The following is a 17,966-nucleotide window of genomic DNA, read 5'->3' as shown; positions in this document are numbered from 1 at the left end:
CTTCTCATAGAGATACTATACCTAACAGCTGGCTGTGTTCCCCTGTGATGGAGTTCTGATTCGGGTCTGAAAAACAAACAATTGAAAAGGATAGAAAAATGAATGATCAAAACAAATAAATTTTTTAAAGTCAGCAACAAAAGTTAACCAAGGTAACAAGCAAAAAATTTTAAAAAACATAATGAAAGGGGAACAAAAAACGAATGAAGTTTGTAAAAATGACCACATTCTTCACAAAGTTAAACACTGAATTACTACAGGACCCAACAATTTCATCTAAGTACACATCCCCAAGACCCTGACAACTGGTACTCAGATACTTAGTTGGCAATATATAGTTACATTATTCACAAAAGCCAAAGGTAGAAATAATTCAAGTTGTCTTCCATTGGATAAATGAATAAGCAAATGTGTGGTACACACATTGGATGGGTATTTTTCAGTTGTTAAAAAGAATAGAATGCTGACACAACTATAATAGATGGAATTAGAAAACATGCTATAGGAAAAAAGTCAGGCATAAAAGGACAAGTAATATGATTACATTTATAAAAAGTATTGATAACAAGCAAATTTATGGAGACAGAACACAGACAGTAGTTAATGGGACTAGTGTAGTGCAGTATGAGGTATTATTGCTAAATGAGTAGAGGTGCTGTTTGGAGTGATGAGAAATTGAGAAAATTTGGGAGTAACAGCCATAAAGCATTGTGAATATAACAAATATTATGGATCTTTACAGCGAAAGTGGTGAAAATGGCAAATTTTGTGCTAGATATATTTTATCAGAGTAAAAAAGTAAGCAAGCCAGGTGTGGTGGTGCACGCCTTTAATCCCAGCTCTTGGGAGGCAGAGGTAGGAGGAGCACTGTGAGTTCGAGGCCACCCTGAGATGATACAGTGAATTCCAGGTCAGCCTGAGCTAGAGTGAGACCCTACCTTAAAAAAAAAAAAAAAAAAAAAGGTAAGCAAAAGCATCACACAAATCTGACCATGCAAATGGGGTTCCATAAAGGAAGTATGCCTCAGGGACCATGTCACTAGTCATATTTTTCTTTGATGGCAAAGGAATAAACTTTAATAACTCAAAAAAAAGTCAAAACATGAATAAAGCATTTATTACTACTAGTAAGTTAAGATAAAATGACTAAGATGGCTTTTATAAAATTCTATTTTAAAAGCTGGGCATGGTGGCACACACCTTTAATCCCAGCATTCAGTAGGCAGAGGTAGGAGGATCACCATGAGTGAGTTCAAAGCCACCCAGAGAATACAGAGTGAAGTCCAGCCTGGACTAGAGTGAGACCCTACATTGAAAAACAAAAACAAACAAACAAAAGAGACTAAAACTACAGAGGTGCTGAAGATTACATTTGGCTTCTTTGAATATATCTGAGAGAATAAAAATAAATTTAGGGCTGGAGAGATGGCTTAGCGGTTAAGCGCTTGCCTGTGAAGCCTAAGGACCCCGGTTCGAGGCTCGGTTCCCCAGGTCCCACGTTAGCCAGATGCACAAGGGGGCGCACGCGTCTGGAGTTCGTTTGCAGAGGCTGGAAGCCCTGGCGCGCCCATTCTCTCTCTCTCCCTCTATCTGTCTTTCTCTCTGTGTCTGTTGCTCTCAAATAAATAAAAAAAAAAAATTTAAATCAGTCTGTGAACAATGGAAGAAATTGCATCTCTATTTTCACCAACACAACTAACTATATAAGAGTACCTATGATTTTGTTTGTTTGTTTTATGGAGGTAAGGTTTCACTCTAGCCCAGGCTGACTTGGAATTCACTATGTAGAATCAGGGTAGCCTCAAAGTCATAGCAATCCTCCTACCACCTCTGCTTCCTGAGTGCTGGGATTAATGGTGTGTGCCACCATGCCCAGCATACCTGTGATTTTTGTCAATGACAAGTATCAGATATCTTTCTATCATGTTACTGATATTTAAAAAAAAAATTTCAAATGATATCTTGTGTAGTCCACACATATTTTACATATGATTTAATTAAGTGTACCCCTTAAAAAATAAGCATCCCATGACTCAAAAGGTATCATAGTGCTGGAAAGAAGTGACTGGAGTACTAAGTAACATCTTGATCACACCATCCAAGGCTCAGGGTCTAATGCGGAAGAGGTGGCAGAAAGAATGTAAGAGCCAAAGGAAGGGTAGGACTCCTTACAATGGGCTCCTCCAGACACAAAATGGCCTGGATATCCATGACCTCACAGTGCCTGACATTATCTACACAAGACCATCATAATAGGAGGAAAAGATCATGACATCAAAATAAAAGAGAGAATGATTGAGATGGGGAGGGGATATGATGGAGAATGGAATTTCAAAGGGAAACATGTGAGGGGTTTTACCATGGGATATTTTTTTATAATCATGGAAAATGTTAATAAAAATTGAGAAAAAAAAAGTTGAGGAAAAAAAAATTAAGCATGCCAGGGCTGGGGAGATGGCTCAGTTAAAGGCATTTGCTTGTAAAGCTTGCCAGCCTGAGTTCAATTCCCCACTTTCCCCGTATAGCCAAATGCACAAAGTGGCACATGCACCTGGAGTTCATTTGCAGCAGCAAGAGGCTGGTGTGTACATATTCAATCTCTCTTACTCTTTCTCTCTCTTCCTTCTCTGTGCTTATAAATAAATAAGAATATAAAATAAAGTAAGCACCCTAGGGGTGGGGATGTAATTCAGCAAAACAATAAATTATACATGCTGATAGAAAGCTTAAGTATTCTCAACAACTTCTGGAATCTGATGTGCACTAGTGTATTCCTTATATACGCTCAGTAAGAAAGTAAGCAGATGCTTGTTTCTGCAACTAAAGTTTTAATCCTTTTTGTTTGTTTTGTTTTTCAAGGTGGGGTCTTGCTCTAGCCCAGGCTGTCCTAGAAATCACTATGTAGTCTCAAGATGGCCTCAACTCATGGCAATCCTCCTCCCTCTGCCTCCCTAGGGCTGGGATTAAAGGCATGCACCACCAGGCCTGGCGTTTGGTTTTTATTTATTTATTTGAGAGTGACAGACAGAGAGAAAGAGGCAGAGAGAGAGAGAGAGAGAGAGAGAGAGAATGAGAGAGAATGGGCGTGCCAGGGCCTCCAGCCTTTGCAAGTGAACTGGAGATGCATGTGCCACCTTGTGCATCTGGCTTACATAGGTCCTGGGGAATCGAGCGTCGAACTGGGGTCCTTAGGCTTCACAGGCAAGCGCCTAACCGCTAAGCCATCTCTCCAGCCCCGTTTGTTTGTTTTTTGAGCTAGGGTCTCACTATCACCCAGGCTGACCTGGAACTCACTCTGCAGTCTCAGGCTGGCCTTGAACTCATAGCAATCTTCCCACCTGTGCCTCTAGAGCATTGAGATTAAAGGTGTGCCCCATCATGCCTGACACAGAGAGAGAACAACTAAAGTTTTAAATATTGTATGAACATTTAAAGGTAGGTGTGTGTGTGTGGGTGTGTGTGTGTGGGTGTGTGTGTGTGTATTTATTTGCAAGCAGAGAGACACACAGAGAGAATAGATGTACCAGGGCTTCTAGCCACTGCAAATGAACCTCAGACACATGCTCCACTTTGTGTATCTGGCTTTATGTGGGTACTGGGGAATTGAACTCAGGTTGTTAGGTCTTACAGGCAAGCCCCTTAGCTGATGAGGCATCTTTCCAGCTCCATTTTAAGATATATTTTTCAGAAAATTTTATTCCTTAATCTTATTTTGAAAAAAGACATTCCAGGGGCTGGAGAAATGGCTCAGCAGTTAAGGCATTTGCCTGAAAAGCCTAATGACGCAGATGCAATTCCCCAGTACCCATGATTCCCCAGTACCCATATAAAGTTAGATGCACAAAATGGCACATGCATCTGGAGTTCCTCTGCATGGTGTGTTCATTCTCTCTCTCCTTCTCTCTCTTTGCTTGCAAATAATAATGATAAAAAGATATCCCAAATATTCTATTCTAGCACAAACACATCATCAAGTGAATTTCCAGATTTTACTTCATCAGTATTTTTTTTTTTTTTTTGAGGTAGGGTCTCATTGTAGCCCAAACTAACCTGGAACTCACTGTGTAACTCCAGGCTATCTTTGAACTCAGAGTAATCCTCCTACCTCTGCCTCCCAAGTGCTGGATTAAAGGCATGCGCCACCACACTTGGCTCCCAGATTTTACTGGGTTTCTTCCTAAATTATACTGACACCCCTTACCAAGATTTTGTTTTCCAACTATCATCACATAGGGAATGTCTGTATCTCATGCTGGGCTAGAAAAAGCTGAAAACATCATCTCAATATTTGTAGTTGAGAAAATTAATCCCTGGGCTAATGAATGGCCAAAGTCATATTCACAGTACTGCAAGAAAGGAATGCTAGTGATACTTTTTTGGGGGTGGTGCTGCAGATTAAGTTTTGGGCTTCAAGCACGCCAGACATGGGTCCCACTACTGAGCCATCTCCCCAGCCCCATTTTAAGACATATTTTTCAGAGGATTTTCCTTAATTTTATATGATATGAGACATAGTCTCAATTCTTCATGCATGCTATGCATGGGTCCCACTGAACTATAACCTGGTCTGAGATGTAGTCTTAATTTTTTATGCATGGCAGGCACGGGTACTTACTAAGATATACCCCAATCTGAGCCACAGTCTTAATTCTTTATGCATACCAGCATGGGTCCCACTAAGCTATACACTGATCTGAGACACAGTCTTAATTCTTCATACATGCTAGACATGGTTTCCACTACTGAGCAAAATACCCTGTCTGAGACACAGTCTTAATTCTTTGAGAACAAGTGGTCATCCACTTCTTAGTGCCCTGTATTTCTATCTTTTTAATTCTAAAACAAGCATAATATCCTAAAATGGGTATTTAGGACTGTCGTGGAATAAGTTATGTAAACATAAATACAAAAACTATGCAGTTAATTCAGGTAAACTGAGGATGGTTTTATTTGCAAGCAAAGAAAGAGAGACATAGAATAGGTACACCATGAATTCCAGATGTATGTGCTACTTTGTGCATCTGGCTTTATGTGAATAGTCAGGAACTGAACTTTGGTTATTAGGCTTTGTAGGCAAGCACCTAAACCACTGAGCCATCTCTTCAGCCCAAGAATGGTGTTTTTTAAAGTATTTTATGGGGGCTGTAAAGATGGCTTAGCAGTTAAGGCATTTGCCTGCAAAGCCCAAGGATCCCGGTTGCATTCTTAAGGACCCACATAAGCCAGATGCACAAGGGGGGCGCATGCATCTGGAGTTTGTTTGCAGTGGCTGGAGGCCCTGGCATGCCCAGTCTCTCTCCCAATCTCTCTCCCTCTTACTCTCTCAAATAAATAAATAAAATTTTAAAATGTATTTTATTTATTTATATGTTACTTATTTTAAGAGAGAGTGGGAGGCAGAGAGAGAAGAGAGCAGATAGAAAATAGGCATGCCAAGGCCTCCAGCCACTGAAAATGAACTCTAGATGCATGTGCCAACTTGGGCATCTGGATTACATGGGTACTGGGCAATCAAACCTGGGTCCTTAGGTCCTTAGGCTTTGCCAGCAAGCACCTTAACCACTAAGCCATCTCTTCAGTACCCAACAATGGTTTTAAAAAGGAAAAAAATACATGTTTATCTTTTTTATTTTACTTATTTATTCATTTATTTACTTGGGGGGACAGATAGAGACAGAGAGAGAATGGGTGCAACAGGGCCTCTAGCCACTGCAAATGAACTCCAGATGCATTTGTCACCTTGTGCACCTGGCTTTATGTGGGTACTTTGAAATTGAACTTGGGTCCTTTGGCTTTGCAGGCAAGCACCTTAACTCCTAAGCCATGTCTCTAGGCCTCTTTTTCTCAAAAAGAACTAACTTCTCTGTACTATATAATATGCTCTCTTGTTTTCTGGGCTATGCATGTGAGGAATATGCCATCTTTGGTCAGGACAGGACTCTTCTTTTAAAAACCCTCCTCTACTTTGAATGAGTACCAACAAGTCTGTGTAGTTCCCTGAAAGTTCAACTTATGTTATGCTATTCATTTATTACAACAAAAGAATTTTTGAGAAATTCTTACTTGATACGCTGGTAGTTTGAAGGATAGGAACCAAGAACCTGCAAATATATGTGCTAAATCTAAGGCAAATTTAAGAGTAAACAAGTATGGGAAATTACTAGAACAAAACTAGCATGTGTATAAAGTCAACTGGTAAATAAACTGGTTCTAATAGGCGCTTCTTGGCTTACAGTCTGAGCTTTTTAGCTCATTTGGTAACATTGCTCTGAAATGTGTCCCAAAACCTTGCTGGTTTTTTCAGCACCTGAACTCTCCCACTCAGCATTTTTTCCTGCTTATTACTGAGGTTTCCAAATTTGGGTAAAAATAGTAATTGACCTAAATATTGCTCAAGGTAATATTTTTATCTAGGTGGGGTCTCACTCTAGCCTAGGCTTACCTGGAGTTTGCTATGTAGTCTCAGGCAACCACAAACTCACAGTGATCCTCCTAAATCTGCCTCCTGTGAGCTGGAATTTGTTCACTATATAGTCTCAGGGTAACCTCGAACTCATAGTGATTCTTCTAACTGCCTCCTGTGAACCGGGATGAAAGGTGTGTGCCTGGCTCCAAAGTGATGTTTTAATAAAATAATTTCCTATAATAGGAACTGTATGCCCTTTGATAGCTTTCATAAACCAAGGTACATCGATGTCATAGTAAAACCAAGTCCTGATTTTAAAAAACCTGAAAAATTTTATAATTCAAAATGTTAACTCATGAAAAAATAAAAGTAAGGGCTGGAAATATGGCTTAGCAGTTAAGGTACTTGCTAGCAAAGCCAAAGGACCCAGGTTCAATTCCCCAGTACTCATGTACAGTCAGATGCGCAAGGCCGCACATGCATCTGGAGTTTTTTTTGCAGGGGTCAGAGGTCCTGTCATGCCCATTCTCTCTCTCTTTCAAATAAATATTTTTTAAATTTTTATTTTTTAATATTTTTATTATTTATTTGACAGAGAAAAGGGGAGGAAAGGAAGGAGGGAGACAGAGAGAAAGAAAGGATGGGCATGCCAGGGCCTCCAGACACTGCAAATGAACTCCAGATGCATGCACCCCTTATGCATATGGCTAATGTGGGTCCTGGCGAATTGAACCTGGGTCCTTTGGCTTTGCAGGCAAATGCCTTAACTGCTAAGCCATCTCTCCAGCCCTCAAATAAATATTTTTTAAAAGAAATAAAATATATGTGTGTATGTCTTTTAACATTAGGCTGATACAATAAAAAATGAGCTCAAAATATTTTAACAGTAATAATATGCAGTAGTCACTTGATAAACAGCCATTTAAAAAATATTTATCCTAGGAAAATGGTAATTGTTGCAGTCAGGTTCTCATTGCTAGTAGAAATCATCCAGCCCAAAGCAGTTTGTGGGTAAAAAGAGGTTTATTGGGGCTTACAGGCTTGAGGGTGGGGAGAAGCTCCCCAATGGCAGGGGAAAATGATGGCATGGCAGAGGGTGGACATCAACCCCTGGCCCAAATAAGGTAGACAACAGGAACAGGAGAGTGTGCCAAACACTGGCATGGGGAAAATGGCTGTAACACCCATAAGCCTATCCCCACAATACACTGTCTCCTGGAGATGTTAATTCCCAAATCTCCATCAGCTGGGGCCTAGCATTCATAACACCTAAGTTTATGGGGGACACCTGAATCAAACCACCATAGTAATCAATAAAGACTTAATTTACTTTGTCATGTGCCTTGGAGGACAGACAGAAAAATCTTTCATGGATGGTACTCATCTGCAAAACTACCTTTTAAAGTATTTTTCTGAAGTTTTATTATTTTCCTTAGATTGCCAATGCAATATATTTTTTTACTTGCTTTGAGAATTACTTTACCATTCACAATTTAGAATTTGAAGCAAAAAGGTGGGCTAGTGTACATCTTGCAGCTAAAACTCAGTGTAGAAGTTTTTGGTTTTAATTGGGTATAGATCCATTAATTTCATTTAAATAACACCATCAAGAAATGGCTATTTCTCCTTTTCTGCATGTATATGTGTGTATGTATGGATGTGGGTGTGTGTGTGTGCACAAGTACAAAGACATGAGAAGGCCAGGGGTCTTCCTCATTTGCTCTCCACCTTATTTATTGAGTCAGGGACGATTCAGTTAGTCTAGATAACTAGTTTGCCCCAGAGATCCATCTGTCTCTGTCACTGTAACACACTATATAGACACTGGAATTATAGGCAAGCACAAGCATCCCTAGCACTTATGTGGGTGCTAGAGATCTGAACTCAGACCCTGATGCTTGCATAGCAAAAGCTTTACCAACTCATCCATCATCCCTGCCTAATTCTTTAAAGATTCAGGAATGACCAAGTACATGTGCATTAGGATAATTAGAGTACCATGCTATTGGCTATATTATCTAGACATATTTCAGGATGTTAAATGTCCAAAATGAATAGTGTTAACACATTCTAATTTTCCAGATTTCTTTGCATATATGTGTGTGGTGTATGTATGCATGTGTGTATGCATGTGTGCATATGGAAGCCAGAAGTTGACACTGGGTGTCTTCTTCTTCCTAGATCACTCTCCTCTTTATTTTAACAAGGCAGGGCTCCCTCACTTGAGCCCAAGGCTTGCAGGTTCAGCTAGTCTAATTAGCTAGCTTGCCCCAGAGATTCTTGGTCTCCACCTCCCCATGCTATTATACGTGGGCAGCCATGCCTACCTGGAATTTATGTGGATGGTAGGAATTCCCAACTCTAGTCCTTATGCTTTAGTGACAAATCCTTTATCCACTGAGCCATGTCAACAATCCCCAGAGTCTAATATCTTCATAAGAAACCAGTCTGACTCAGAATTAGGGATAATTAAAGATGAAATCAAAGAAAAGTATGATAATATCCACATTTATTAGATTATGCCACACACACACACATATATGGGTAGCTTCTCTTCTTGATAAGAAACTCAAGTGGCAATCAATATAAGCTGAAATAAAAATTTAAAAACCTAATTTTGGGCCTGGGGAGATTGTTCAGCTATTAAAGGCACTTGCTTGCAAAGTCAGTCAGCTCAGGTATAATTCTTCCTACCTTAGCCTCCTGAGTACAAGGATTAAAAGCGTGCACCGCCATGCCTGGCTCTTTTAGCTTTTGAGTGTTCTGAAGCATGGTTTGGAGGACACAACAACCAGGTAAAATAGGGACACTGTTAAAACATAAGACTTCTATCCATTGTCATCAGGACTGCTATTTGTTTAAAAGCTGGTTAAAATAACTCATTGTTTGTGGATTTATAGTAGTTAAATCATAGAAAATTAATAAACTGAGCCAGGCATAGTGGTGCACACCTTTAATCCCAGCACTTAGGAGGCAGAGGTAAGAGGACTTATGTGACCTTGAGGCCAGCTTGAGACTACAGAGAAAATTCTAGGTCAGCCTGGGCCAGAGTGAGAACCTACCTTGAAAAACAAAAAAAAAAAAATATAAACTGACACTTCAAAAGGCTTCAGAGACTTTTGGTGAAGATAGTGACGTAGGAACCATGCCAAAGCAGCCTACGGGGGAAATAAGCAAAAGAAACAGCAAAATATACTCTTCTACTGAAAAGTGAAGGTATATAAGAAATTATCAAACACAGCTGAGAAGTAGGAGAGATCCAGAGATTCTAGAGACCACAGAAGGAGGCAGAAGTGGCTCTAGCAGTGGTGTTGGTCTGTGCAGCTGCCAAGCTCTGCATGAGCAGCAGGAAAAGCCAAGTGAAGAGGGATTTTCCACTCATATCAGCCTCCTTGCAAACTCAAGAAACCTAAAGAAGACAGTAGGGACCATCTGAGTGGCTCCTGATGAACAGGATTGTGGAGGCTAGTAATACAACTCAGGAACCCTCCATAGCCTCCCCTTCCCCAACCACCAGCACAAGCAAGCACCAGAGACACGGGGAAGGGAACTCACCTACACAGCACCCAGCACAGGCTATCACAGCAGTGACCCACTGACCCAGACAGCTTACCTGTGCTGACAACACAAAAAGAGAGACCCAAGTGTGCACGCAGCATAGGTGAGACTAAAACCAGACCAAAAGACAACAGGACCTACTTATATCAGGTCAGTACCCGCCACAAGGTGTGGTGTATAAACATGCATTGGAAGTGTTCATTGCACCTTCCATACCAGGACAGGTTATGTGTTAAATATGATGAAGGGTTAGACTTGCCATTCTTAAATAAGCTATGTTTCGGGGTTGTCATTTGTTGCTTCCCGATTTATGGTGTTTTTGTCTCTTCTATCATTTGTGGGGGTAGGGCCTCACTTGGTCACAAGCTGACCTTGGAACCCTCTACAGACCAGAAATCTCAGCCTCTCAGTTGACAGGATTAAGAATGTGGAGCAACACACAACCTTACGGACTTTGTTAAAGGATCTTTTTTTTTTCAATATATTTTACTTATTTGAGAGAAAGAGGCAGAGAGAGGGGGAGAGAGAGAATGGGCATGTCAAAGGCTCCAGCCACTGCAAATGAATTCCAGATGCATGTGCCCCCTTGTGCATCTGGCTTACAAGGGTCCTGGAGAATTGAACTGGGGTCCTTTAGCTTTGCAGGCAATGGCTTAACCCACTAAGGCACCTCTCCAGCCCCTGTTTGTTTTAATACCCACTCCTGCATAAATACTCTGTGCTGGTTTTGACTGAATATGTATATTATTCAGTTGAATTTTAGAATCTGCCTGTATTTTTCTCCACACAGCCTATTAGAACACTCACATAGCAGCAAACCCAATACCTAGGGTCACTTTTGCTGTTACTCTGAGAGTCTTTTAAAGGTTACACCTAGCACCTTAAGCTCCTACCCTGAAGATATGTACCGTCAGACTTAAACATCTAAGTATACTGCAGATAATTAGAAAATCCAAGCATCAAATTAATTCAAGATGCAAAAATCTCTACATTATAATAGAAGAAACACAAAAAATTGACACAATATAATTCCACCAAAATTTATAAATCCAGCAAAAATGACCTTTAATGAGACTTGATATAGATGAGATGCTGCAGAAAGAGTTCAAAAGAAAGAGTATAACTATGTTCAAAGAAATCAAAGAGAAAATCAAAGGAATCAAAGAAGACACAGGAAACCAATTTAATGAAATAAGGTCAGTACAAAACATGAGTAAGGCTGGGTATGGTGGCGCATGCCATTAATCCCAACATTCAGGAGGCAGAGGTAGGAGAATCACGTGAATCTAAGGCCACTCTGAGACTACGTAGTGAATTCCAGGTCAGCCTGAGCTACAGTGAGATCCTACCTTGAGAAACAAACAAAAAAAGATATGAGTAAGAAAATAGAAATGCTGAAGAAAAAACAATCAGAAATACTAGCAATGAAAAATAGTAAGTGAAATAAAAAACTGTAGAAAATCTCACCAGTAGACTGCATAAAGGAGAGGACAGAATATCTAAAGTAGAAGACCAGGTGGCAGATCTAATGCAGTCCAATAAAAAGAAAGACAAACTAATGGGAATTTCAAGATAGTCAGGACGCTATGAAAAGATCAAACATAAGAATTCAGGGTATAGTAGAAGGAGAAGAATTTCAAAGGCATAGAAGGAGTTTTCAACAAAGTCATAGAAGAAAACGTCCCCCAAATTGGGAAAGAGATGCCAATGCAGATACAGGAATCCTTTAGAACACCAAACAGACAAAACCTGGAAAGAACCTCTCCTCGCCATATTATAATTAAATTACCAAACATACAAACCAAAGAAAATATATTGAACGCAGTTAGAGAGAAAAATCAAGTCACATACAAAGGCAAGCCCATTAGGATAACAGCAGATTACTCAACACAAACTGTAAAAGCCAGAGGGGCTTGGAATGATGTATTCCAAGTTCTGAAAGATAACAACTGTCAATCAAGATTACTTTATCTGCAAAGCTATCTATCCAAATCGACAAAGAAATAAGGATATTCCACAACAAAGACAGGCTAAAGGGGATGAAGGGATGGCTTAGTGGCTAAGATGCTAGCCTGCAAAGCTAAAGGACCCACGTTCAATTTCCCCAGGACCCATTTAAGACAGATGCACACAGTATCACATGCTTTTGGAGTTCGTTTGAAGCGGCTGAAGGCCCTGGTGCACCCATTCTTTCTCTATCTGCCTCTTTCTCAATTATAAATAAAAATAAAGTATAAAAACAGGCTAAAGGAATATCTGACCACTAACCCAGCTCTGCAGAAAATACCTGAAGGAATGGATCCTCCACCTGAAGAGAAAGGAAAGCACACACATGAGGAATCAAGAAAAAATAAAGCATACTCAAATAACAGTTAATACAAGAGAGTCAAGGGAAAACAAAATAAGAAGAATGCTGAGAATAAATACCTTTCAATAATGACTCTTTTTAAAATTTTTTTTTGTTTATTTTTATTTACTTATTTGAGAGCAACAGACAGAGAGAAAAAGAGGCAGGGAGAGAGAGAGAGAATGGGTGTGCCAGGGCTTCCAGCCACTGCAAACGAACTCCAGACACATACACCTCCTTGTGCATCTGGCTAACATGGGTCTTGGGGAATCAAGCCTCAAACCAGGGTCCTTAGGCTTCACAGGCAAGTGCTTGACCGTTAAGCCATCTCTCCAACCCTCAATAATAACTCTTAATATCAACTGCCTCAATGGCCCAACTGAAAGACACAGGCTTGCAGACTGGATTAAAAGGCAGGATCTTTCTGTTTGTTGCCTCCAAGAAAGTCACCTCTCCATAAATGACAGACACTATCTTACGGTACAAGGAGTTAAAATGGTATTTCAAGAAAATGGGCCAAGGAAGCAAGCAGCTGTTGCTATCCTAACATCTGACAGGACAGACTTCAAACCAGTATTAGTTAGGAAAGATAAAGAAGTTTACTTTATATTGATTAAAGGAAAAATTCAATAGGAAAACATTTACAATTCTAAACATATATGCACCTAACATGAGGGCTCCCAATTCCATCAAACAAATACTATTAGACTTAAGGTCACAGATAACACCAAACACAATTGTAGTGGGTAATTTCAATACCCAACTCTCATTAATTGACAGGTCATCTCAGAAAAAAAGAGACATCTGAATTAATGATGTCATAGAACAAATGGAGATGACAGATATCTATAGAACATTCCATCCAAGTGCTGCAAAGTGCACATTTTTCTCAGCAACACATGTAACTTTCTCTAAAATAGACCATATATTAGGACACAAAGCGAATCTTAACAAATAAAGGAAAACTGAAATAATTCAATCATGGATACTAAACAGTACAGTACTGAATGATGAATGGGTTATTGAAGAAATCAAAAGGAAATTAAAAATTCATAGAATCAAATGATAATGAGAATAAAACATACCAAAACCTTTGGAACACAATAAAGGCAGGCCTAAAAGAAACATTTATACTGTTAGGTGCTTATACAAAAAAAAAAAAAAAAAAAAACTAGGAAGGTTACAAGTAAATAACTTAATGCTTCACCTTAAGGCCTTGGAAAAAGAAGAACAAGGCAAACCAAAAATCAGTAGACAAGAGGAAATAATAAAGATTAGGGCAGAAACTAATGAAATAAAAAGCAAAAAAAAAATAAAATTCCAAAGAATCAATGAAACAAAATGTTTGTTCTTTGAAAGAATAACCAACCTTGATAAACCCTTAGCAAATCTGACCAAAAGAAAGAAGAGACACAAATTAATAAAATTAGAGAAGAAAAAGGCACCATTATAACAGATATCAAAAATATTCAGAAAATCATGAAAGAAATCATGAAAGAAAAAGATGATTTTCTAGATTCATATGACCTACCAAAATTAAATTAAGATGCAATAAACCAATTAAATAGATTTATAACAAGTATAGATATATGCAGTTATAAAAAGAAAAACCTTGTACATCACAGTGAAATTTTTATGAAATAATTAAATTACAAATCATCAAAACAGCTACATAGTATGTGGAACTTCACAGTGACTACAGAAGACCATGCTGTGCCTATGACAATGGAGTTGAGAAACATTGTTTACTCAGGTAAAATGGTCTGTCCCTCCATCCAACAAGTGTGTCACAACATAATGTTGCAGTTGCTTTTTGTTCCTAGGACAAACACCTGACTAGAAGCTGCTTATGGGAAGAAAGGATTTATTTCAGGCATATAGAATCTAGGGAATGTTCATCACTACAGATGCTTAACCTTAATCAAAAATCTGAGACCACTGGGACATACATTCACATTCAAATCACCACATCTTGCCCCTGAACCTCACAGACTCATGGACTGTCTCAATGCAAACTGTACGCAGACCAACTTCAAAGGTCCCCATAGTCACCAACTTTAACATTGTTGAAAATTCCAAAGTCTTATCTGAGATTCAAGACTGTCTCATAATTGTGAGCACTATAAGATCAAAACACAACTTATTGCCGGGCGTGGTGGCGCATGCCTTTAATCCCAGCACTTGGGAAGCAGAGGTAGGAGGATCGCTGTGAGTTCGAGGCCACCCTGAGACTACATAGTGAATTCCAGGTCAGCCTGAGCCAGAGTGAGACCCTACCTTGAAAAACCAAAAAAAAAAAAAAAAAACCCAAACAAAAAAAAAAAAAACAAAAACCCCACCACTTATTAATTCCAACACAAAATGGCACAGAGTAAACATTTTCATTGCAAAAAGGAATAACAAGGAAGAGACTGGCCCAATGCAAAATCAAAAACCAAAAGGTAAACACCAAATATCTGCAAGTTCAAGTCCAATATCCATAAACAGAGATAATAGTCCCTGGATTCCAATTCTGCCCCTCTAGCTAGGTAGAGCAGTCCAGAATCCCAAACCAGAAGCTCTCCATGCAGACATTCTACAGTCCTGGTATATCCAAACATCTTCTGGTTACACTGTAAACCATGCTTCATCTTCATAGCTCCATACAATTGCCTTACTTGGTCTCTACATAGAGATTTCAATCCTGTTTCACGCTGCTACAAGTCAGCAGTGACTGAAACTGCTTCGTCTTTATACAATGGTCTTACTGGGTTTCCACACAGGAATTCCAGCAACCCTATTTCACATGTTGCACGTCAGTGGCTTTAGTTTATCTTCATTACAATGCCTTACAGGACCTTCACACAGGGATTTCAATCCTGCTTCACTTTGCCCAGGGACCATTTCTAAAACACAATGTTGCACTTCATGACCTGCTTTTCCCTGCATTTTTCATGCTTCCAAACCCAATACTAAGAAAGTGTCATAGCCAAATTTGTAAACCCATGGGGAAACCATAACCTTGAAGAGCAGAATACTCCATCAGTCTTCTTTCAAGTCACCTCTTTTTAATGGCTCACCCTCAGGTTATTATTTCCACTGTTTCAATTTAAAACAGTTGGCCCACCCTTGATGGTGCTAATCTGATTAACAATTTCAATTTTGGTAACCTAAAAGCAGTCTCTGTGCCTATAACTTCAAACTTGCCTCAATTTTTCCTGCGAAAAACCATATATATTTCATATCTCTCTGTTCTATACCTTCTGCCAAGGACACCAGACCATACTTCTAAATGCAACCTTGATAAAACTCTCTGGGCATGGGTGGAAGAACACAGCTAGCCTTTTCTGCTAGTACCCTAGCTCCAACAAGGTTCTCTATTTCCTCTTTAAAAGTTCATAAGTTAGGCCTTCACAGTCCACAAGTCTCTCTTTATTTAGAAATTTAAACCACTCAACAGAACAGCACATCAAGCTCTGCTTACAAAACTTTAAGGCTTCTCAAGTCCACAGTACCAAATACTTCCATAGTTCTTCCATAAACATGTTTCAAAAGACCAAGAATTCTAGACATGCTGGTACAAACCTTAAGTCCCAGCACTCAGAAGCCAGAGGTAGGAGGATCACTGAGAGTTCAACCTGGAGCTACAGAATGAGTTCCAGGTCACCCTGGACTAGGGTGAGATCCTACCTCCCAAACAAAACAAAACAAAACAAAACAAAACAAAACAAAACAAAACAAAACAAAACAAAACAAAACAAAACAAAACATCAAAACCCACATGGCCAGATTCATTGCAGCAATGAACCCAATTCTCTAATACCAAGTTTACTGTTGCAATTACTTTTCACTGCTGGGGCAAACACTTGACAGAAAGCAGCTTACGGGAGGAAAGGGTTTGTTTCAGGCTTACAGAATCCAGGGAAGTATCATCATAGAAGAATAAGATAGCTGACTCCACAGATCCTAAGCAGCTAGTGAACACCAATAGCAAGAGCTCCTACTGACTCTAAACATACCTTAGTGCTGGACTACAAGGTCCATCCCCAGTGACACTTCCTCTAGCCAGCTTCTGTCGACTGAGGCTATGGGAGACATACATTCACATTCAAACTACTACACATAGGAAGAAAATTTAAGCTCACATAGTTACTGAACCAAGTGAATATTCAAAGTATTAGAGAACTTAGGAAGACACAAAGAACAACTTCCTAAAACATTAAATATATGCTTGTTTCAATGCTACTTAGTAACCTATTTTACTTGTGTTATTGTAATACTTTTAAAACTTTTTTATTCCCTGGCCCCTGTTCCCATTTCCCTGGGAGCCCTCCTCAGTGCAGTTATGGTATTCACAGTGGGGTCATGGAGGTTTCAGTGAGTCCCTGTGGGGTACTGAGGGGACAATGCTTCAGGATATTCTTTGTAGATCTTTGTAGTCTTTCTTTGTAGATCTGGCCTGGTGCTCCTCATGTAATCATAAAGCTGGTTTATACTGTGAAAGGTTTTTCTTTCAACTTCTATTATGAGGAATAATTTTTCTGGGTATAGTAGCTTCGGTTGGCAGCGACAGTCTAAGTTTTAGATTTTGAAATACTCTGTTCCGAGCTCTTCTGGCTTTAAGCATTTCCATTCAAAATATGAGGTAATTTTGATAGGCTTACCTCTGTATGTAACGAGCTGTTTTTCTCTTACATCTTTTAGTACTCTCTCATTGTTTTCTCTGTTCAGTGTTTTGATTATTATGTGTTGTGAGATGTATCTCCTCTGGTCTTGATTGGTGTTCTGTGCCCCTTCTGTATTTAGATCTGTTTCTATTTTGTAAGTCTGGGGAAATTTTCTTCAATTGTTTTGTTGAAGATATTCTCTATGCTCTTGGCCTTTATTTCTTCCCCTTTCCTATATGCCTATGATCTGAATATTTAGTCTTTTTTAAAGTATCTCTGAATTCTTTAATGTTCTGTTCATACTTTTTTTTTTTGGACTTGACAATGGTTTTGGAGTTCTAATCTACTTCTTCTATCTTGTCTTTGAGTTCTGAAATTCTGTCCTCCATGAGGTCTATTCTGTTGGCGAGGATTTCTTGGGAGCCTTCAAAGGGGGTTATTACATTTCTTTTCTATTATGCTATGTTTTTCTTCAGCATTTCCATCTCTTGCTTGAGTTCCATTTTTATTTCTTGGCTTGAGCTTGACCTTTTTATTGTCTCTTGAAGTTCATTCCTGTATTTGGATATGTCCTTGTTGAGCTTGTTCCATTGGCCTATGAGCTCATTTATTTGTTGATTCTCCTCAAGTTCCTTTAGCCTTCTGTTGGTATCTTTTTGATTGTCTTTGACTTCATTAAGTCATATACAGAGTACTGTTTCCTGATTCTCTTTGGTTTCCATCAGCCATTGTAAGAGTTGTTCTTGTTGATAATCTTGTTTCCTGAGATTTTTTTTTTTTTTAGAAAGAGAGAGAATTGGTGCACCAAGACCTCAGCCACTGCAATCAAACTCCAGATGCTTTTGACACCTAGTGTGCATGTGCGATCTTCCACTTAACTCACCTTTGTGTATCTGGCTTATGAAGGATCTGGAGAGTTGAACATGGGTCCTTAGACTTTGCAAGCAAATGCCAGTAACTAAACCAACTCTCCAGTATCCCCCCCTTTTTTTGAGGTAGGGTTTCACTC

At 39.3% G+C, this 17,966-nt stretch overlaps 1 protein-coding gene across 5 annotated transcripts in view; it reads right to left on the bottom strand.

The window, feature by feature from the left end:
• Window positions 1-17,966, bottom strand: part of Slc12a6 (solute carrier family 12 member 6) — a 180,320-nt gene that overhangs the window by 92,046 nt on the left and 70,308 nt on the right. For 3 of the 5 annotated variants that reach the window (XM_045156375.1, XM_045156374.1, XM_004672533.3), the window contains one exon: window positions 22-66. The exons of the other annotated variants lie outside the window; for them this stretch is intronic. In XM_045156375.1, coding sequence (XP_045012310.1) covers window positions 22-66 — 45 coding nt within the window. The remainder of the gene's footprint in view (window positions 1-21; window positions 67-17,966) is intronic. 5 annotated transcript variants of the gene reach the window in all.

This window comes from Jaculus jaculus, chromosome 8 (genome assembly GCF_020740685.1).
Source record: "Jaculus jaculus isolate mJacJac1 chromosome 8, mJacJac1.mat.Y.cur, whole genome shotgun sequence".
In the NCBI taxonomy this organism is placed as follows: domain Eukaryota; kingdom Metazoa; phylum Chordata; class Mammalia; order Rodentia; family Dipodidae; genus Jaculus; species Jaculus jaculus.
This window is presented reverse-complemented; position numbering and strand designations above follow the sequence as displayed.